Genomic DNA, 22,674 nt, shown 5'->3' on the forward strand with positions numbered 1-22,674 from the left:
AACTCTACAAAATCTATGATGCTATGTGTTCCCCTCTTTCCTTTTTTCTTTTTTTTTCAGACAGAGTTTCGCCCTGTCCTCCAGGCTGGAGTGCAGTGGCGCAATCTCAGCTCACCGCAACCTCCGCTTCCCAGGTTCTAGCGATTCTCCTGCCTCAGCCTCCTGAGTAGCTGGGATTACAGACCCTTGCCACCAAGCCCGGCTAATATCTGTTTTTTTTTGTTTTTGTTTTTGTTTTTTTTTTTTGAGACGGAGTCTTGCTCTGTCGCCCAGGCTGGAGTGCAGTGGCCGGATCTCAGCTCACTGCAAGCTCCGCCTCCCGGGTTCACGCCATTCTCCTGCCTCAGCCTCCCGAGTAGCTGGGACTACAGGCACCCGCCACCTCGCCCGGCTAATTTTTTGTGTTTTTAGTAGAGACGGGGTTTCACCGTGTTGGCCAGGATGGTCGCGATCTCCTGACCTCGTGATCCGCCCGTCTCGGCCTCCCAAAGTGCTGGGATTACAGGCGTGAGCCACCGTGCCCGGCAATTTCTGTATTTTTAGTAGAGATGGGGTTTCACCATGTTGGTCAGGTTGGTCTCGAACTCCCGACCTCAGGTGATCCACCTGCCTCGGCCTCCCAAAGTGCTGGAATTACAGGTGTGAGCCACGGTGCCCAACCCCCCTCTTTTCTAATTACTCCTGCTATAACTTTCAGTGTTTATTTCAAATCAGCACTTTCACCGATAACCTTCGACTTAAACCTACTTTTTCTATGCTAAATTAAAGGGTATAGTACTTCTTCTCACCCCTGGGTTTTCTGTAGGGTACTTAAATGTATAAGAGGACAGAGGGCTGTAGGGAGGGTGACTTTTAATGTAGGGAAACAAGCAGAAGTCCCATTAAGGTAGAAGTCCCATGAAAGTAGGAGCCTGGTCTCTGCTGGGTATTCAAACTGAATGTGTTCGAATCCTTTTATCAATCACAAGGGCGTGGCTCACAGATTTAAAAAAAAAAAAAAATCAAGGTATTCCTGGCCTCTAGATGGCCTCCTCAAATCCTCACACTTTCCTCCTCACCCAGCACGGTAGCCACCCTTCCGAACTGCAGGATGTTTGGGTTTTGTTTAGGTACCCCACTCCCCAAGCTACAAGATGGGAAGGCTCCTTTCTAGAGGCTTTAAAAGCCAAGCAAGCTTCAACCCTCTGGCCACAGAGGTGCTCCAACAATAGGGCAAATGAACTCTCCTTTCACACACATCAGGCTGGCTGATTTCCCAACTACCAGAGTAGAGTTGGGTGGGAAGATAAATTGCTTGAAGATGCTTTATAGGTACAACAACTACAGGCTAAAATTGTTTTTTTTTTTTTTTTTTAGCCTTGGGAACTTCCAAGATGAAAACAGTTTTGTGGAGGCAGTGAGGAATCAGAAGCCTCCACGCTCCAAGAAGAGATCTGCTAGCCATTCTATTAAACCATCTACTTTGACCCAAGTCAGAGGGCTAGTTCCCTACTCTCACCCTATAGGTAGGGCCCAGAGTTCCTGAGGCTCCTCTAGATGCAGTTACAGGACTGATGGCACTGTGCTCTATCTCCACTAGCCTGTGGGACCAGAGCAAGATCAGGCTATTTAGTGACCAGAAAGATGCCAGACACACAAACGACAAGATGCTTGATAAATGTCGCTCAATGAATTATCTACTCAAAAGCATCCTCTTTAGACACAATCTCTATTAGTCCTCTTTCTTTCCCTTAATCTCTATTCCCCCATCCTAAACCCCTATACCTGAATTCTAAACCTCCACAAGAGACAGGCTCTTGGGTGCTGGTATCAAGAGAACCCGATTCTCCTGTTTAAAACTCAGAAGTACAACCCCAAATGGGTCTTGACAACTTGGTAAGAGCTGTTGCTAGAACTGCAGCAGTGCAGAAAAGGAGTGTCTGGAAAGGAGGCTGTCAGAGGCAGGGCTCTGTGTCACTGGAGAAATTTCAATCTAACTGTGATAATACGAGAACGTGCTGTTCTAACCCACCTCTGCAAAATCTCTTGAGGCAGGTCTGACCCTTTGGGTGGAGGCTGAGGGCACTGCTGAGGTAAAAAGGTGGGGAGAAGAAAGACTGCTGGGCTGCTTGCATTCCTGTGGTGGGAGCCCCTGCAAACAGCGGCTGGGTCACTGCAGCAGCCATTGATTTTCCAGGGGTCGATATTCTACTCCCACAGATATGCTCAGCTGGAGGTTTAATCACATCGAGTGCTTCTGCTCAACATTTCCCCCATTGTTCCCCCCACCCCCCTGCAACAAACCAATAAAACAAACACCAAACACAATGAGAACTGGCAAAGGATAGATGAGAAGGTGCTCCTCACAGCTGTCCCCCACCCCCGGAGAAACTCTAGGCACCAGCTCAAAGGGAGTAAATGCAAGAGAGAGCCAACGCTACAAGGGGCAGTCCACAAGACACTGCAGGGACAGACCCACAGGCCCCAGAAAAAAATTTTTTTTTTTTTGAGACAAGAGTCTTGCTCTGTCACCCAGGCTGGAGTGCAGTGGTGTGATCTTGGCTCACTGCAAGCTCTGCCTCCCGGGTTCATGCCATTCTCCTCCCTCAGCCTCCCAAGTAGCTGGGACCACAGGCGCCCACCACCATGTCTGGCTAATTTTTTGTTTTTTTTAGTAGAGACGGAGTTTCACCATGTTAGCCAGGATGGTCTCGATCTCCTGACCTCGTGATCTGCCTGCCTCAGCCTCCCAAAGTGCTGGGATTACAGGCATGAGCCACCACGCCCGGCTGAGAATTTTTTTTTTTTCTTTTTCTGAGACGGAGTCTCACTCTGGAGTCACCCAGGCTGGAGTGCAGTGGCCAGATCTCAGCTCACTGCAAGCTCTGCCTCCCGGGTTTACGCCATTCTCCTGCCTCAGCCTCCCGAGTAGCTAGGACTACAGGTGCCCACCACCTTGCCCAGCTAGTTTTTTATATTTTTTTAGCAGAGACGGGGTTTCACCGTGTTAGCCAGGATGGTCTCGATCTCCTGACCTCGTGATCCACCCGTCTTGGCCTCCCAAAGTGCTGGGATTACAGGCTTGAGCCACCGCGCCCGGCCGGCTGAGAATTTTTTAATTCATTGCCTAACACCCTCATATAGACCCATCTAAAAACTGGGAGATTTTACATAAAAATCCAGGCATCTAACTTCTTCCAAAAGAAAAGAAAAAAAAAAAAAGATAATGATGATGATTCTGGAACTCCCATAAGCCACGAACTGGTTGAAACCCTGCTTTTCAGTTTGTCACAGTCTCATCAGGCCTGTATAATACCATGTTATCTGCCTGACCAGTCACCCTGCCCCCAAAAGGCTTCTCACTGTCTTACCCAGTTAGTAACCACTTTTTGGCCAAAAATGTATGAAATGTTTTGAGAGTCACTAGTTAATAGACTCAAATCTGGAAAAAAAAAAAAAAAAGAATCTGGGTCAGAGCTGGGCCTGAGTTAGAGCAGCCAAGAGCAGTGCATATTTATGGAATAGGGCTGTTCTAATCCCAGCAGGAAAGAAGAGCACTGTAAAGCTAGAGAAGGCAAAGAAGTTAGGAACCCCCTACTTTCTCAAAGCCAAGCATTCCCTGTTAGGAAGGTTAACCAAATGGAGTTTGTTCTATTATGAAGATCATCAGCTATAATCTTAGAACTTGAGTAAAGAGGGCAGGAAAGGGGAGTGAAAGGAAAGGAACACAGAAAGCAAGCAGAGTTCTGGGTATGAGAAGTGTAACAAGGAGGGGATGTTGCCTTAGGCTTCCACATCATCTGGCTCTCCTCTCTACAGCAAGCCTGGTTGCCCCTCAGAATTATAGCAACCAGAAAGCAAGCAAGGACAACCAGGGAAGGCAAAGTTGGCACTGTGCTGAACACGGCTTAGAACTAGGGGGCTGGATGGCCTCCTTGGTTTTGTAAACTCTTAAATTTATACTTGTCAGTGATCTTCCCTACCTTAGCCTACTGGTCTATATACAAAATCCAAATATTTAGGGAGAGAAGGTGGAATAAACAGATTTGAGAGTGAGAAATGGATAGAATCTTAAACCAGAATACAACCTCAAAGGACTTTGAAAAGAACAACTCTGAACACAGGGGAGCTATAATCAAGTTCCAGAAGATAACAGGGGATAAAAATCCAAATATTCTTGATAATGGTTCCTATGAACATTGACCTATTTTGTTTGTTTTTCAGACATGGTCTTGCTCATAGACCCAGACTGGAGTGCAGTCGTGCAAGCATAGCTCACTGCAGCCTCAAACTCCTGGGCTCAAGCAATCCTCCTGCCTTAGCCTCCCACATTGCTGGGATTACAGGTGTAAGCCACCACACCTGGCCACTGATCCCTTGTAGTTTAAATTTGTTTTCTCTTACCTTTCCCAAAATGTCAGGAAAAATTACTTTCACCCATCCCCATCTCAGTAAACAATATTCAATATTCTTCCCATATCAAAGCTGGCCTTAAGGGACAGGTTCACTGACTCTCAAGATTAAGCCTCCAACCCCTAGTTCGCACCTTCAACAAGGCATGGATTCTTAGCTTCTTTGGGAAAGGTCAAATCGGAAGGAAGCTAGCAGCTTGGAGGTGAGTACTGCCTCAAGGCAATCAGATTATGTCACAATACCAAACAATTCTATGCTGGTAACAGGCAGGGAAGATGAAACAATTTCAGGCCGTAGAGTAGGGGTTTCAGGAGACCAAGCACTGGTCCCCAGAGGGATGGCAACAGAATACATACCGATGTCATCACAGCTTTCTAGTACGTCTTAGACACAAGAGAAAAAAAGAATACGGCTAATTCTACACTTGACTTACCAGGTATAGTGTTTTTTTGTTTGTTTGTTTGTTTGTTTTTTGAGACGGAGTCTTGCTCTGTCACCCGCTGGAGTGCAGTGGCTCGATCTCGGCTTACTGCAACCTCCGCCTCCCGGGTTCAAGCAATTCCCCTGCTTCAGCCTCCCTAGTAGTTGCTAGTAGCTGGGACTACAGGCGTGTACCACCACACCCAGGTTTTTTTTTTTTGAAACGGAGTTTTGTTCTGTAGTCGAGGCTGTGTAAGTGCAGTGGTGCAATCTCGGCTCACTGCAACCTCCACCTCCTGGGTTCAAGCAATTCTCCCTGCCTCAGCTTCCCAAGTAGCTGGGATTACAGGTGCCTGCCACCACGCCCAGCTCATTTTTGTATTATTTAGTAGAGACAGGGTTTTACCATATTGGCCAGGCTGGTCTTGAACTCCCAACCTCAGGATATTCGCCCGCCTTGGCCTCCCAAAGTGCTGGGATTACAGGTGTGAGCCACCGCGTCTATCCCACACCCAGCTAATTTTTTGCATTTTACTAGAGACAGGGTTTCACCATGTTGTCCAAGGATGGTCTCGATCTCCTCACCTCATAATCTGCCCGCCTCAGCCTCCCAAAGTGCTGGGATTACAGGCGTGAGCCAGTGCACCTGGCCAGGTATGTTAACATAGCTCCACACCTACAGGTCCTCCCCTCTGGGCCAAATTTCAAGAAACAGATTCTCACCTTGGCTTAAAGGACCCTACTGGTTTCTACAAAGATAATATTTCTAGGTGGACTTGGCTCATTTCCTGTTTGAAAGGCCCAAGTCCGCCCAAGGACAGACATGAAACAGCTGGGCAACCAAACATCTGGGAGCTGGTTTTCTCATTTTGGTTGATCTTTTTGGACAGAAAAGCACCAACAGCAAAAGAAAATGCTAGGGGGAATGGGTGAAGATGAGCCACTGTCACTACGACAACTAGTTCATCCATGATGACTAAGGAATATCAGGACATTCTAGTTTCTGAGAATTCTTCCTTTCAGAATAAATGCTTCTTACATTCTTCTGGAGAACAGAACTAAATCCAAAAGCTGTAATAGCATTAACTTTGCCTAGAAATCTAGAAATCTCAACATCATATCTGTTCATAACTCCTTCCCTTTCTCCAAAGAGAATATGGAAGGCAAAGTCCATTTTCTGAATATGGCATTTTTCCTCTTCTTTTTTATTTTTTTGAGATGGAATTTCGCTCGTTGACCAGACTGGAGTGCAGTGGCGCGATCTCGGCTCACCGCAACCTCCGCCTCCCAGGTTCAAGTGATTCTCCTGCCTCAGCCTCCCAAGTAGCTGGGATTATAAGCACACACCACCACGCCCGGCTAAATTTGTATTTTTAGTAGAGACGGCGTTTCTTAATGTTGGTCAGGCTGATCTCGAACTCCCGACCTCAGGTGATCTCACCACCTCAGCCTCCCAAAGTGCTGGGATTACGGGAGTAAGCCACTGTGCCCGCGGCCTTCCTTTTCTTAAAGGATCTTTTTGCTGATCTTGTATAGGAGTTGGTCCTAACAGTAAAAGCAACAGTAGAACCAGTGGACTAGAAGTCAAAGAATCCAATGTTCTTGTTTACTGAATGACCTTGGACAAGTGTCTTTCCCTTTCTGGGCCTTAGGTTCCTCATGTAAAGTGGAGGTGGGAGGGGAGACAGGAATGGGGGTGTCAATATTGTAAATATTCTGTCGTGCTGGTTCACGCTGCCTCCATTCTATTCTTTCTCTAATTGTAAAGGTTAAAAAACTTAAAAATGAAATTTCCAAGAATCCCTTGGTTTTGCATACAATTCAGCTTCTGGTAATGAGAAGCTGACTCATGAGATTAGATCAAAGCAAGCAGAGACCATATTTCTGTCTCCTTCACTTGTTTCTGCAGGAGCATTTTGGTTCCATCCTCCACTTTACTGGGTGCTGGTTCTGGCAGCAGCAGCTACTGCTTCTTGATTCCAGCTTACTGATCCTGGATCACAGGTTTAGGGATATGATTCAAGAGCAATCAATCCAATAGTAGCTCCGAGGTCAAAGTTCCCCTGGTAGGTCAAATCTAGGTTAAATCTGGGTCCAGTTTCTTGGAGGCCAAGCCTAGAGCAAGCTCCCTCACTCTTTCCAGTTGTAAGCTCAAATTCCCTATATTAAATCTCTATTAAACATAGCTAGACCTAGGGTCTAGTACAGAAATCCTCTGACTCAGTATTATCAAATGATCCCAAAAGAGAAGCTGTAAAGGAAGAGAGAAAAGATTTATTCACAAAGCGTATTTTTTGGAGGAAATGGGCAAGAGCGGGGAGCTTGAGGACTTTAAATACATTTGTCCAGGACAACCTCCTTCACTTCTTCCCTTTTTACAACCTCACTGTACTTTCTCTCTCTCACCTTAAGCTCTGAGGGGGTGGGTGGGGGGTTTGAATTGCTCACACAGGATGGAGGGTTGAGTCAGCACACGCTTTCTTTTCCATCCCCATGTTTTCTGCAGCCTGTTATTCTGCTGAGGATGGCATAATCTGTCCAACTCAATAATTATCACCTGGGCTTCAGGGACGCTTGGGCCAGAGAGAATACCAAGTGTCTTCCTCAGTAGTAGGAAATACGTTTATAAGCTCCAGGGACAAAAGAATCAGGACATACCAGTCCCGATAGCCCTGTATACTAATAAGTGAGGACAAGTTTGGCCCAACTTAGCTTCCTACAGCAGGGCTGAGGACAAACTGAAAAACAAGGTAAAATTCAAATGGTGTGCTTAATGAGGGAGGAGGTACTTCCACCCAGTCCTCTGTAGGACTAAGTGACTCAAGAGCCATCATACTAGAGGTAAGGCTCAGTTGCTTTTCAAAGATTGAGGCTGTTCCGAAGGAAACAAAAGGTTCCAGCAAGAGGAATCTGTGTGAGACACACAGGCAGGAAGCAGAGCTGAGCCACCAGCGACTAGAATAGAAACAGGAAATGGGCCCAGGAACAAGCATACAGTAATCTGCTGCAAGCAGCAAAGGCTCAAGCAGGCAGCAGGCAGTATCGAGGCTGGAGCAGTGTGACTAAGATAGAGAAGCGGATTGGCCAGTCCAGCCCAGAGAACCAGCGTTCTAGAGAAGGGATGGCTACATGCACAGGGTACATGCTGCTCTTAGCAGTCTGGGCAGATATGACAGAGGGGGTGGGGATTTCCTTTTCGAGACTCTGAGAGAGCACCTGGGCTATAATTCAAGAGGAGCAGGCACAGATAGATAGATGGTCAGCTATAAAGAAAACAGGTCACCAACCTCAGAAAGACCCTGCTTCTCTGGTTACCAAAATTGCTAGTGACATTTCTGTTATCCCTTTGAAAATAAACCATCAAAAACCTAGGTAAGGACTGTGGGCCCTCTCTCCTTCTATCATGGAATGAACAAAAGGGAACAGAAACTGTGTAAGATTAAAATCCTTCAGACATTCTAATTTTCTTTTCTTTCTTTTTTTTTTTTTTTGAGATGGAGCACTGCAACCTCTGCCTCGGGTTCAAGCGATTCTCTTGCCTCAGCCTCCCGAGTAGCTGGGACTACAGGCCCCCGCCACCACACCTGGCTATTTTCGTATTTTTAGTAGAGACAGGGTTTCGCCATGTTGGCCAGATTGGTCTTGAACTCTTGACCTCATGATCCACCCGCCTCAGCATCCCAAAGTGCTGGGATTACAGGCGTGAGCCACTGTGCCCAGCCAAACGTTCTAATTTTTAAAGCATTTATTGAGAAGATTTGTCACTCCTCTCAATAAACCTAAACAACAAAACGTTAGCTCCCAAAGCTCAGCTAGGTAGCGAGAATCTGGGGGGTATTCAACAAAGATTTACGAATATCTGCCTGTGCTGGGCACATGACAGATGTCAGATACAGTTCAAGCAGAGGTACTAGCACAAGGCTATGCCAACATGAAAATGGGGAAGAAGTCCCAGAGGGGTATTTCAGCTAGGTTTTGAAGCCAAAGTAGAGGTTTGCTGAGCATGACAGAAAGAGAGAGAAACAGATGTATATCCTAATCAAGAGGACCAGGAATTGTGAGGAGCTTAAGGTACAAATGAGTGGCTAGAGAGGAAGTTGCAGAGGTATGCTGGGGGCTGTGGATGGCTCCACTACGGGTTCTGAACTGGGTAAGCCACCGGGAGCCAGGGTCCCCAAAACATGCACGAAACAACTGGTGGTGGTCTCCCACACTGACAAAGTCTCACTCTGTCACATAGGCTGCAGTGCAGTGGCGCGACCTTGGCTCACTGCAACCTCCGCCTCCCAGGTTCAAGCGATTCTCCTGCCTCAGCCTCCTGAGTAGCTAGAATCACAGGTGTGTGCCACCATGTCTGGCTAAATTTTTGTATTTTTAGTAGCCTCATGATCCACCCGCCTCAGCCTCCTAAAGTGCTGGGATTACAGGTGTGAGCCACCGTGTCTGGCCTACCAGCTTGATACTTCATTTGAAAATTTTATTCTCAGCTGTCAGGGTCTCTGTGCTTCTAAACCATTCGACATATGAATCACTTAGAGATCTTATTAACAGAGTTAGATCCAATAAATCTGGGATAGGGCCTGAAAATCTATATTTCTAGCAAGCTTCCAGGTGATGCTGGTGCTTCTAGACAATGGACCACACTGAGTCACAAGGATCTAACTGACTAAAGTTAGCACTGACCAGGACAGTATATTCTAAGAAGACAGAGACAGAACAAGGCTTGCTCTCATCCAACACAGGAACCAAACTCTAGTCAACGGTTCACTGTTTGAGGTGATTCCCTAGTTGGCTAGTTCCTCCAAGCAGGTCCTATATGTCTGGCTATCTTTCCTACCACCCACCCTTTCCACAACTCATCTGTGCCTCCATCATAGGGATGTCTGGGAAAACAGAAGTAAAATGGAAATCCATTGACATTCCTTCTTTTAGTTCAAGTCTAGTAAATGCTAAATGGCAAAGAGCTGAGTCTTTTGCCTAAAAATGAAGAGAGGATCAGATTGTCCATGTCTTTCCTCTACTGGGTGGGATGCTGGAGGAAATATTTCACCTGAAATATCAGAGCTAGATTCAAATCTTGATTCTGACCCTTGGTTTTTCATATGTAAAACAGGAGTGGGTATTCTGTACATTCTAATTCCTATCTTTTCAGAACAACTGATGTTGACTGTAGCTCCTTGCCTAGCCTTAATCCTGCCCTCTAAAATTTGGATTCTACAGGGACAGCATAGCTCCCTCCCATTTCCTCTTTCTAGACCAAGATCTCAGCGTCTGAGAGCATTACAGAAGTAAAAACATGAATGGTAATAGCTAAGATGTTAAGTGAAATCTAAAGAATGGCTCAGAAACTCAAGGGATAATTTTTTTTTTTTTTTTTTTTTTTTGAGACGGAGTCTCGCTCTGTAGCCCAGGCTGGAGTGCAGTGGCCGGATCTCAGCTCACTGCAAGCTCCGCCTCCCGGGTTCACGCCATTCTCCGGCCTCAGCCTCCCGAGTAGCTGGGACTACAGGCGCCCGCCACCTCGCCCGGCTAGTTTTTTGTATTTCTTAGTAGAGACGGGGTTTCACCGTGTTAGCCAGGATGGTCTCGATCTCCTGACCTCGTGATCCGCCCGTCTCGGCCTCCCAAAGTGCTGGGATTACAGGCTTGAGCCACCGCGCCCGGCCGGGATAATTTGATAGACATTACAAATCCTAATTCTATTCTCCACCTCCCTCCCGATATCAATAACATCCAGTCCTACCTAACCTGAGGAAATGAGTATGACCCAAATCTTCAACAACAGGCTTTAAGATAACCTTTTTTTCAGCCAAGGGTATAGTGTCCCTTAGAAATTAATCCAGTGGATGCCTTTGATTCCTTTTTCTCACAATTCCAGAAAGACGTGCCTGTTTATACCCTCCTAATATTCTGCTAGCACCTTCACCTTTCCCTCTTCCATCTGCCTTATACATATGCAGGTCTTTGGGATGAAGCGGAGGAACTGGACTGATTCAGCCAGACTCTCCTTTTTCTCAGTGCCTTTCAAGAGTGCTCTTTCCCTTTCCCTTGTTCATTTCCTTTTCTCAAGCCCTCAGAAATCAGGCCTTTTCCTTATCTAAAAAGGATCCCAATAAAATGCTTTATGACAAATCCAACTGCCTATTTTCTTTGAAATACAAATTTGACATCTTCCCTCCTCCCTTGGCTTCCAGAAATATTACACAATCCTGGTCCTTCTCCGATCTCTCCAACTCTCTGTTGGCTGCTTCTACCTGATGGCCTCTGGCATGGTCCAGAGCTCCATCTGGCTTCTATCTCTAAACTCCACAGTTTGGGAGGCCTGTTTCATTCCATGGTTTAACTATTAACTACCACAGTTAACTCTCAAACTCGTATCCAGACTCAGGTCTTACCTAAGTTTCAGTCTCCTATCTCCAACTAGAAACTGGACATTTGTTTTCAGAAATCTTACGATATTCCACAAAATAAATATGGAATTTAACTTCTCAAAAATGAGACTCTCCCTGCCCACCAGTCAATCAAAATCTTTAAATATTCCACCCCGCAGAACCCACTTATTCTCAGTCCTATATTCTTTCCTGCATGTTCCACATGTGGGAGCAGGTGGCTCTGCAAATGAGACAGAAGGAGCAGAACGCCATACCTCTTGCCAGAAGTAGTTCTACGGTTTAACTTATTCCACTGCTTTAAGACTCTCCCCTTTTCAAAGCATACTACAAACTAATGGATCATTTTGGTAAAATACTAGTTTTATCACATGATTGCACCAGTTACCTATCTGTAAGCCCAGAGATCAGATCTAAATGGCTGAAGCTCAGCAGGATCCCTGTGATCTAGCTTTCCTTCCTGTTACTTCCCACCCCAGGAAGCTGACCAGCCCCCAAGTATCTATACTTCACCTCATCCCCATTCCTGCATGGCCTTTGCTCAAGCTGGACTTTTCTTCCTTTTGTAACCACTTAAATACATCCACATCTAGCTCATACTGACTGAACTTCAACATGACTTTTTTCTTCAACTACTGAGACATAAATGGATCAGTGACTTTGCCGAACTCTGACAGCACTCATTATAACACAGGCACATGGTCTTCTGTTTTATGTCTATTTTACTAATGAAACACAGGAGGATCCTTCAGGATAGCAACCGTATCATATTCAGAATCATGGACCCAAGAGTTCGAATGACCTCAGAAGTCAGGCAAGTTCAACCCTTGTCAAATGTCTACTTGTTTTCTACATAACACCCACAGCAAAAAGTGTGCCTGGTTTTACTCCAGGGACAGGAAACTTACCTACATCCCTCCTCATCCTCCAGATCCCAAAGGAACTTACTTGTATGTCACACTTGGACTTAAATCTACAGACAACAGGTAGCCAGGTTTTAAAACATTAATGTAACTTGGCCAGGTTTGTTTGTTTGTTTGTTTAAAGATGATCACTCTGGTGATTATGTTGAGGACAGACTTGGAAGGAAAAGGGGAAGAAAAGAAACAGAACAGCCAGAAGTTTGTGGCAAGACACCAGGTGAGAGATAACAGGGACCCGAAAAAACAAAAGGCAGTAGAGAGAGGGGAAACCAGACTCAAAAGCAAAAACCATTTCTGTGGTAGACTAAGATTTGGTGACCAACTAAGTTTGGCCCCACTAAAGGAAGGGATCCAGTGATGAGCACCATAGAGCAGTGGAGCTCCCAGCGTGGTACTGGCAGGGCAACGGTTCCGCTACCCAGGAATAAACTGCACTGAGGCCACAGCTACAGGAGATCTAGTTTCTTTCAAGTTTCTTCTTTCTACCATTCTTAACCCACAGTGTGCCTTCCAAATCATCAAGAGTCAAACTATAGTGTAAATCACCACTATTATTCTAGTTACCGCTATGGCTTCCTAGTCTAGTACTTTTTTTTCCTTCCCTTTTCAGAAGGTTACTACCTACCTCGGTCTCATTCCAACTGTGGTCTTCTGAACTGGCAGCATCTGTACCACTTCAGAGCTTGTTAGAAATGCAAATTCTTAGGTCCCAGCCCACACCCACTGAATCAGAATTTCTCAGGTAGCAGCAGTAATTCAGGTGATTCTTAACACATGCTAAAGTTTGTGAAGCACTAGCTAACCTCTTCAGATCACAGCTTTCAATCCCGTATCCATTTTCCATTACTCTATCCTAGGTATACTTTCAAGACCAAAATGTAAATTCACAAATGTGTCTCAGTAAGGAAAGTTACAGAAGCTGGGTGCAGTGGCTGACGCCTATAATCCCAGCACTTCGGGAGGCTGAGGTGGGTGGATCACTTGAGGTCAGGAGTTTGAAACCAGCCTGGCCAACATGGTAAAACCCTATCTCTACTAAAAATACAAAAATTAGCCAGGAGTGGTGGCGCACACCTGTAATCCCAGCTACTCAAGAGGCTGAGGTAGGAGAATTGCTGGAACCCAGGAGGCGGAGGTTGCAGTGAGCCAAGATCGTGCCACTGCACTCCAACCTAGGTGACAAAGCAAGACTCTGTCTCCAAAAAAAAAAAAAAAAAAAAAAAAAAGGCAAGCATTCATTATTCTAGGGAAACGGCATACACTTGGAAGAATCATTTAAATAGAAGCTTTAAGATAAAACTCCATATGGTCTCAAAAATGACTATTATCAAAAGTTAGATACCAATTTCCAGATGAGTCCCTTAAAGATTTTATCCCAAAATGAAGAAATTAAAGACCTGGGCTGGGCACAGTGGCTCACGCCTATAATCCTACCACTCTGGGAGGCCAAAGTAGGAGGATCACTTGAACTCAGGAGTTTGAGACCAGCCTGGGCAACGTAGTGAAACTTCGTTTTTTTTTTTTTTTTTTACAAAGAATATATATAAAGACCTTAATGAAACACCTAGATTTGCTCACATATCCCTTACAAGAATCACCTCCAACCCCCCCTTACCCAGGCTGGAATGCAATCGCAACCACAGTTCACGGCAGGCTCAAATGATTCTCCCACCTTAGCCTCCCCAAGTAGCTGTGACTACAGGCATGCTCCACCACACCTGGCAATTTTTTGGTTTTGTTTTTTTTTTTTAGAAACAGGGTTTCACCATGTTGCCCAGACTGGTCACAAATTCCTAAGCTCAAGGGATCCTCCCGCTTTGGTCTCCCAAAATGTTGTGATTACAGGCATGAGCCACCACTTCTGGCAACCTTATTAACATAAGGTGAAGTGGCAGACATTTTACAAGATAGATGACAAACCCTAACCTCACTTCTTCTATTTATTATTCTTTTTTGACATGGAGTTTCACTCTGTCCTGCAGGCTAGAGTGCAGTGGTGCCATCTTGGCACACTGCAACCTCCGCCTCCCGGGTTCAAGCGATTCCCCTGCCTCAGCCTCCCAAGTAGCTGGGATTACAAGCACATGCCACCACGCCTGGCTAATTTATTGTATTTTTAGTAGAGATGGGGTTTCACCATGTTAGCCAGGATGGCCTCGATCTTCTGACCTCGTGACCTGCCCACCTCGGCCTCCCAAAGTGCTGGGATTACAGGCGTGAGCCAAAGGCGCCCAGCCTAACCTCACTTCTTAAGGCCACTGTCAGGAGGCACAAATAAATTAATCCATTCTCTAAAACGAAGTTTGTGTCTCCCCATGACAGTCTGTGATACCTGCTTTGCCCTAGCAGTGGAAACAACAATCTGGTAATATAGTCAAGCTGCTCCTGTCAGATGTATAGTTCCTGAATGAGCATTATAATGAACGCTGCTCAGGTTCATCTGTTCAGTAAGTTGGAGCCTACTACATGCCAGGCACTATGACAATAAGTAAGAGAGCAAGTCAGCCCTCACTGAACTTGCAATAAATAAGTAATTTAAATTATACTTAAGTACTGACAAGAAGTATGGGTGCTAAGAGTTTACTATAGGCTGGGTGCCGTGGCTCATACCTGTAATCCCAGCACCTTGGGAGGCCGAGGCGGGTGGATCACCTAGGTCAGAAGATCAAGACCAGCCTGGCCAACATAGTGAAACCTTGTCTCTACTAAAAATGCAAAAATTAGCCGGGTGTGTTAGCGGGCACCTGTAATTCCAGCTACTTGGGAGGCCGAGGCAGGAGAACTGCTTGAACCTGGGAGGCAGAGGTTGTGGTGAGCTGCAATTGTGCCACCGCACTCCAGCCTGGGCAACAGAGAGAGACTCCATCTCAAAAAAAAAAACAAAAAAGTTTACTATAGCAAAGGAACCTGAAACAGTCTAGAATAGATCTCTACCTGCAAATCAGGATTCACCTGGGACAGCCGCTAACCACACCAATGCCCAAATCCCAAATCAAACAAATCAGAACTCTGTGAACCCTGGGCATTAACTAATTTTTTTTTCTTTTTTCTGAGACGGAGTTTCGCTTTTGTAGCCCAGGCTAGAGTGTAACGGCACGATCTCGGCTCACTGCAACCTCCGCCTCCCAGGTTCAGGCAATTCTCCTGCCTCAGCCTCCTGCGTAGCTGGGACTACAGGCGCCCGCCACCACGCCCAGCTAACTTTTGTATTTTTAGTAGAGACGGGGTTTCACCATGTTGGCCAGGCTCGTCTCAAACTCCTGACCTCGTGATTCGCCCGCCTCGACCTCCCAAAGTATTGGGATTACAGGCGTGAGCCACCGCGACCAGCTACACTTTTTTTTTTTTTTTTTTTGAGCTGGAGTTCACTCTGTCGCCAAGGCTGGGAGTGCAGTGGCGCGATCTCGGCTCAGTGCAACCTCCGCCTCTCAGGTTCTGAAGCGACTCTCCTGCCTCTGCCTCCCGAATAGCTGGGACTACAGGTACCCCTGGCTAATTTTTTATATTTTTAGTAGAGATGGGATTTCACCATGTTAGCCAGGCTGGTCTCGATCTCCTGACCTCGTGATCCGCCCGCCTTGGCCTCCCAAAGTGCTGGGATTACAGGTGTGAACCACCATGCCCGGCCCTTTTTTTTTTTTTTTTTAAGGTAAACTAACAATGGCCTTTAGTCAATGAAATCATCATAGAAGTTATTTAAGCTGTGTCTTGAAGCTTGATTAGGTAGTAGTTTTCTGAAGGAACAATCTTTAAGATATAGTCTGAAAGATGAACAGGAAGAGTTGAAGGGAAAAGTATGAGGCAAAGGGAAGGGTGTGTGCAAAGGTCTGAAAGCAAAAAATGGCATGTGATGCCTTAGAGACACTGAAAGAAAGCCAAGAGCAGGCCAGGCGCGGTGGCTCAAGCCTGTAATCCCAGCACTTTGGGAGGCCGAGACAGGCGGATCACGAGGTCAGGAGATCGAGACCATCCTGGCTAACACGGTGAAACCCCGTCTCTACTAAAAAATACAAAAAACTAGCCGGGCGAGGTGGCGGGCGCCTGTAGTCCCAGCTACTCGGGAGGCTGAGGCAGGAGAATGGCGTGAACCCAAGAGGCGGAGCTTGCAGTGAGCTGAGATCCGGCCACTGCACTCCAGCCTGGGCAACAGAGCTAGACTCCGTCTCAAAAAAAAAAAAAAAAAAAAGAAAAAAAAGAAAGAAAGCCAAGAGCAAGGCAGAGAAAAAAGAATAAAGTAGAGGTTCTCAAAGTACCACCCCTGGTCTAGCACCAACAGAATCACAGAGGAACTTGTCAGAAATACACATTTTCAGGCCCCACTCCAGACCTACTGAATGAGAAAGACACAGGGGACGGGAGCTGAGAGGGAACAGCAACCTGTGTTTCTGATGTCTAACATTAAAGATTCTGGATTTTAGGCTGGGCAAGGTGGCTCACACCTGTAATCCCAGCACCTTGGGAGGCTAAGGCAGGTGGATAGCCTAAGATCAGAAGTTTGAGACCAGCCTGGCCAACCTGGTGAAACCCTGTCTCTACTAAAAATACAAAAATTAGGTGGGCGTGGTAGGCACCTGTTATCTCAGCTACTCGGGAGCTACTCGGGAGGCTGAGGCAGGAGAATCCCTTCAACCCAGGAGGCAGAGGTTGCAGTGAATCAAGATCGTGCCATTGCACTCCAGCCTAGGTGACAGAGTGAGACTCCATATCAAATTAATTAATTAATTAATTAGCTGGGTGTGGTGGCGAGCACCTGTAAACCCAGCTACTCTGGAGACTGAGGCAGGAGAATCACTTGAACCCAGGAGGCGGAGGTTGCAGTGAGCCAAGATCGTGCCACTGCACTCCAGCCTGGACAACAGAATGAAACTCTCAAAAAAAAAAAAAAAATCTGGATTTTATTCTAAGATTAACGAAAAAATAATTGAGAGGTTTAAATATATGGATAACATGATCAGGATAATAGCACCTAAATGGCTTGGCATCAATAGCTGAGCATAGACTCCTCAAAATTTAATTTTTGTAATATTCAAGGGTCACAATCATGCCTTTAGGGCCAGGGAGGTAACATGAATGAGTAAGGAGGGCAATGTGAAATCCGAGGCGCTGCTCTCCAGCCAGCCTGCAATCTGCTCTGATGCCAATAGATATCTCACAAACATTTGTTTAGTGAAGGGATGCACTGGCAAACCTAGGGATCCTTTAACAAACTGGTTAAGAAAGGAGAGGGCTCTTGTAGGGAATCCAACTTCTCATTTCTTCAGATGGGGCTGCTTCCTAGCCTGCGTAGGCAAATCTGGCATTAAACCAAAATTTCAAAGAATAACCACTTTTTGATGCCTGTCCAAGTAGCAAAGGGATAAAAAGCAATTCAAAAAACAAGATGCCAATAACCCAGCCAGCTTACCTCCCACATGGAGCTTCTACCACTGAGCAAATGACCCATTTGGATGAATCTTTAGAAAAAGTCAGAACTTGGGAATGTTCCTTGTGATAGGCTTCCCAGGAACAACCATCCCCTGGGCCTAAAAGGCTGCCAAAACCTTCACCTTCACTTCAGTGGGTCAGATAAGAAGTTCTTAAGATTCCCAATCCTTACTAGACATGTAGCATCTCTGGATACAAGGCTTCTCAGGACCAAAAAAAAAAAAAAAAAAAAAGAAAAAAAGCCAAATACAGATCTATCAAAAGGTCACCAGAAGCAAGCAAAAACTTTTCGGAACGAAGCAACTTACAGCACTGACAGAAATCCACCGATTTGGGTTCTTGACACAATAGCACCTCACCCAGATTTAGCCACAGACCACAGATGATGAGGGAGTGGTTACACATTCTGACTGAATCAGGTTAAAAAGCACATTCCAATGAAGTTCAGGATGCAGAAAAGGATTGCAACAGACACTAATGAGAAGGGAACAAAGAGTGATCGCTTTATTAAGGCACTTCCTTCCCCCAATTCCTCAGTTGAGAAAGTCAACAGTCTCAGACGTCCTATCTGCATTCTGGCCTCAGAAGCCTGAACACCAGGTACTAAGGGATTCTGCAGACCTTGCCCTACTGAGGTGTCTCAGAGACCTTCAGGGGAATCCATGGGAGGCGCTTCATGATGAAGAGAGTTCCCGCCTTCTGCCTATTTCTTAGAGATCCTGAAACCATTTCTCTCAGGTCAGAATAAATGAAGACACAGGCTTTAAATCCAAGTAGAGTCAAAATTCCAAAAGATTCTTATCTGGATATGTGGCTGAATTTTCATTTCCTATCTGAAGCAGGATTTGTCATGGTGGGTTTGCTACCCACCATCTTACCAGATGACTAGGTTTCAGAGTAGCCTATTTTATCTCTGTGCCCAGCAGATTAACTTTCAGTGGCTGAGTAACTTGCCCACAGAGCTAAGACTAACGGTAAAGGTTCCCACAACCACCTAGTTGGTGTTAACTGCCTTTCAGGTATAAAGTACAGTCCCAATGCCCTCTGAGGCGATGATTACAAAGGCTGACATTTATGGAGTGCCTACAATGTGCAGTGCTCGTGTGTGCTCTCTAGTAACCTATTTAATGTTCACCACCACCCCCATGAAACAGAGTTGGTGGCAGAATCTAGAGCCAGGAACTCTGTTGAGAAACAGTTTCAGACGTCCTATCTGCATTCTGGCCTCAGAAGCCTGAACAGCCAGGAACTCTGGCTCTAGAGCCCAAGCTCTTAATCACTAGACTATACTGCCTTTCTCAGGATATGGTCAGTCCATTCCATAAATAAGTACCTGATTCCATAATTAAGCATGTGGGCATCAAGTACTCTACCAAAAAAAAAAAAAGAGTAGTCACACAAAATCACCACCAGAAAAACTGCTTTTGCTCCAGCAATGCTCAATGTGACAACGCATGCTGAATTGCCCCAGGATCCTACCTCGTAGCTAAACATTAAGCCAAAAGCCTAAAAATTAAGTCCTTAAGAGTAAAGTCAAGAAACTGATACTTTTCTCAACTTTGATGGAGAGCAGACAGTGCTTCTGATATCTCCATCTTCTCTGCCCCTCATGTGGGTCCATGTCTAAAAGCACAATATTTAAAAAAACAAAAACAAACTAAACAGATCATAAACCTATTCCCTGGGCAGGGAGACAGAATAGACATCTACAAGTCAACCTTTAAGTTCCTTGAATTCAAGAAATAACTTATTCATTTAGATCAAAATTACCAAAACTTCCAACCAGAAACTAGTTTGCTTTGGTTTCCTCTCTGCCCCATCACCTTTCAGAAGGTGCAGAAATACTCACAGGCAAGCTGGAGGGTCTTGACTGAAGGCTCAGGTTCATATCTTCTTGCCCTCCCTTACTGGAGGTCATTGAGGGGGCTGAGGATGCCTGAGACCCAAATGAATCTTGAGATAGCTCCTACAACAAGAAAAACAAAAGCTGTGATGGCCTGGTATTGATAAACCAGGCAAGCTTACTTCATGGTGAAAGGGTTATGGGACTGTCTCTCATGAGTGTGAGAGAAAGCCCAGTTGCGAACAGTATTATCTGAAGGCCAGAAAAATCCAAGCCGTGACTTGCAAGAATGTCAACAGTGGACTCTTTCTGGCAGAACTGTCACCCATTCATTGCTACCTACAGAGGGCTATTTCTTGGGGTTAAATGCGAATGTATGGCCAACTTCAAGTTAAATCTATCAAGGAATGAGACCAATGAAACCACAAAAATCATGCTAGATCCTCTGCATTAAAATGAGTACTGCTTCCTTCAAAGACATCACCTTGGGATGAGATATTTATTCCAACAGTGCCACCAATACATAAACTTTTTAGGGGACCTGTCATCACTCAGTCATCTCTCTTCTTTGGGCTCTACAAAGAATAAAGCCCCAAATGCTATTTTAGGCTCTATTACCTATATCTTGTTCACCAGACATAACTCCAAATGAATTTTTGCTATTTCCCCAAACAAAATCCACCCACAAAAAATAACATTTACGACCACTGAGAGTATTCTAAAGAATGTGGTATCAGCTCTGGTGGCAATTCCAAATGAAGGGATCCAAGTATTTTGAGTGATAGCAGAATGGAATGGCAGTTGGAGTGAATGTACAGTACCACCTCTCAAAGTGACTGTTTTGAAAAAAGACCAACTCACTTGGATGCTCAAGTTCTGATGTTGATTTACAAAAAAAAAAGAAAAAAATTCAGTCCCATTATCTTTAATTTCTTATCCATCTATACAACTTTCCATTGCCCTATTTCTTCATCATTAAGGAGAGCTACAGATCTTTATATAGTTAAGGAGGTTATGCCTTTATTAGTTCAATCAATCCAGTTATCATGTTTACCCAGAGTTTAATTGGTCTTTAAGTGCACATTAGAGAACCATTCTGTACAGTAAAGTTCTCATGACACTAACCCCCAAGCTGTCTGTGGTCACACACAGGGAAGGGCAGGAGGTCAAGGATATCTTACCTGCGGTGGAGGGAAGCGCTGTTGGGAATAGGCAGTTTGCTGGGACTGCTGAGACTGGGGCTGAGGATACGCAGCCTGCTGGGAGAGCGTCGAGGGTGCTGGCTGCTGAGGTTGCTGCTGCTGGTAGGGAGACTGAGCCTGTGGCTGTGAGTAGGAGGGCTGGCTCTGAGGGTGCTGCTGTGTCGTGGACTGCTGGGAGGGGTATGGAGTCGGGGACTGCTGATGTGGAGGTTGGGATGGCTGCTGGGAGTATGGAGTCTGAGAGGACTGGAGCTGTGGTGGCTGAGACTGTGGCTGCTGCTGATACGAAGGTTGGGCATGAGGGGTCTGGGATGGTGGTTGCTGGGAGTAGGGTGGCTGCTGCTGCTGAGGGTGAGGACTTTGCTGGTTGTAATATGGAGTCTGGCCCTGTTGACCATACCCGCTGGGGCCTTGTTGTCCATAAGGAGGAATCTGTAGGAAACGAAAATATACTTTTAGCACTGACTCTCCTGAATGAGGAAAGATGAAGTGTTTTGTCAGAAGCTATGCACTGAGGATGAGTATAGAAAGCAAGCATGCAAGGCCTCATACTTAGGAGGCCCGGGGTTTTTCTCTCATCCCTGCCTAAACTGAGCCAGGAAGGACGGCCAAGCTGGGTTTTTAGGTGGTTTGTTTACAAGTGGACATTTATCCACTGAAAATTTACACTATTTACTATTGAGGCAACTAACACGAGTTTAAGAGCAGCTGTTTCTACCAATGAGCCTAATATTTTTATCACGGCCTAGACTGTTTTTATAAGTGTTAGGAATCTGTACCCTAACCACAATGAATAGTCAATAGCAGCCTGGCTCAGCCAACTGAAAACCTAGGGTTTAGTAATTCAGACAGTGTGCAAATCACTAAGCTACTTTGGTTCTTTCATTTAGTTTTCATTCAAAAAAAATGTTTGAGAGCCTACTCGATTACTTGTACCAGGCACTATTTTAGTCACTGGGTATGTATTTAGTAAGCAGGCAAAAGAATAAAATAAAATAAGTAAATAAATTACCTCATCTTTCCTCTATTAAAAAAAAGAGACAATTTTCTATATTAAAGGCATACGTTGCTTTAAAGTCTTAGAAGTAAAATTTGTTTTATATTCTCTCCCTATTTTCAGTATCAGTATCAAATATAAGTGATAGAAAACTTTGTCAACACAAAAATGACAATAAAGAGATAATGATGTGAATGGTTCCACAAAAGGAGATGGATAAGGGGAAATCTTAACATTTGTAACAATGCTGTTAACATCTTTTCTGTTCAATCTTCCCCTTTTCTTCTACTCCCAGTAACATTCATTTTGAACCAGATGGCAGATATGGTAAAGGCATTCAGAAGCATAAAGGGCCTTTTCTGTCCCCAGGGCACATGATATGAATGGTTTTCTTAGTAGTAGCAGTGCCTAGGTGTTCAGCCACTGCCTTTCATCCCACCTCATTCAGAGATCACCACTCACTAGGTATAAGCTGGCCTGTCAGGTCAAGAGAAAAAGAGGTATGTACCTGTGACCAGGGAGTAGTTCTCCTTGGAACACACATGGGACGGTGCCTATAGCTTTGGCTTTGCTAGTAGCACTCTGTAATTAACTGAGCCAACAGGTCTACAGTCTTGTCAAGAGGCTTGGAAGCCAAGGATACATTCTGATTCTATAGCTCACAGATCAGATTTTGGACAGCAACAAGGGTCAAGGTAATCAGAATCACCATCTACCTGCTGTGTATAAGAGAGGCCGCCCATGGCACTCTGCGCCCGGCCCTGCATGGTCATCGGGTACCGCTGCGGGGTCTGGGACCCATATGGCTGCCCTGGGTACCCATGTCCTTGCTGCGGTCCTGACGGAGGTCCCTGTTGCTGCGAGTATGGGTTAGTCCCACCATATGGCTGAGGTCTCATCTTGCCCATCTGATCCATTGGACTGGATGGCTACAAAATAAAAAGCATTTCATTAACCTGAGCTTTGATGGTCTCTGGCCACTGAATATACAACCCAAGTATACAGGTTTTTTCAGTCTGTATGCTACAAAGAAATCCAGTTACTTTGAAAGAGCAATGAGACTAACCTAGTAACCTTTAAGTCA

The 22,674-nt window shown here is 45.4% G+C and overlaps 1 protein-coding gene and 5 long non-coding RNA genes across 9 annotated transcripts in view; 3 read left to right on the top strand and 3 right to left on the bottom strand.

Annotated features, from left to right (window-relative positions):
* ARID1A (AT-rich interaction domain 1A) overlaps positions 1-22,674 on the bottom strand; it is an 85,912-nt gene that overhangs the window by 30,603 nt on the left and 32,635 nt on the right. For all 3 annotated transcript variants that reach the window (XM_015132127.3, XM_077967132.1, XM_015132119.3), the window contains exons 2-4: positions 22,307-22,519; positions 20,573-21,025; positions 19,398-19,514 (exon numbers count right to left, since the gene is read on the bottom strand). In XM_015132127.3, coding sequence (XP_014987613.2) covers positions 19,398-19,514; positions 20,573-21,025; positions 22,307-22,519 — 783 coding nt within the window. The remainder of the gene's footprint in view (positions 1-19,397; positions 19,515-20,572; positions 21,026-22,306; positions 22,520-22,674) is intronic.
* The window catches only part of LOC144335129 (uncharacterized), a 32,257-nt gene that overhangs the window by 7,443 nt on the left and 2,140 nt on the right, over positions 1-22,674 (top strand). The gene's annotated exons all lie outside the window — the stretch shown is intronic.
* LOC144335118 (uncharacterized) lies at positions 1,721-4,990 on the bottom strand. Its single transcript, XR_013405565.1, has 2 exons — positions 3,797-4,990; positions 1,721-2,900 (listed from the first exon to the last, which is right to left on the bottom strand). It is a non-coding gene; the product is annotated as an uncharacterized LOC144335118 (long non-coding RNA).
* Positions 3,124-18,635, top strand: LOC144335128 (uncharacterized). The gene is made up of 2 exons (XR_013405588.1): positions 3,124-5,064; positions 18,495-18,635. It is a non-coding gene; the product is annotated as an uncharacterized LOC144335128 (long non-coding RNA).
* On the top strand, positions 8,272-17,366 carry LOC144335124 (uncharacterized). Of its 2 annotated transcripts, XR_013405584.1 has the most exons (3): positions 13,636-14,323; positions 14,814-15,244; positions 16,972-17,366. It is a non-coding gene; the product is annotated as an uncharacterized LOC144335124 (long non-coding RNA). The 2 variants fall into 2 exon arrangements; XR_013405582.1 differs by lacking the exons at positions 13,636-14,323; positions 14,814-15,244 and adding an exon at positions 8,272-9,063.
* On the bottom strand, positions 8,520-18,669 carry LOC144335121 (uncharacterized). The gene is made up of 2 exons (XR_013405568.1): positions 16,962-18,669; positions 8,520-9,082 (listed from the first exon to the last, which is right to left on the bottom strand). It is a non-coding gene; the product is annotated as an uncharacterized LOC144335121 (long non-coding RNA).

Source organism: Macaca mulatta, chromosome 1 (genome assembly GCF_049350105.2).
Source record: "Macaca mulatta isolate MMU2019108-1 chromosome 1, T2T-MMU8v2.0, whole genome shotgun sequence".
NCBI classification, from domain to species: Eukaryota; Metazoa; Chordata; class Mammalia; order Primates; family Cercopithecidae; genus Macaca; species Macaca mulatta.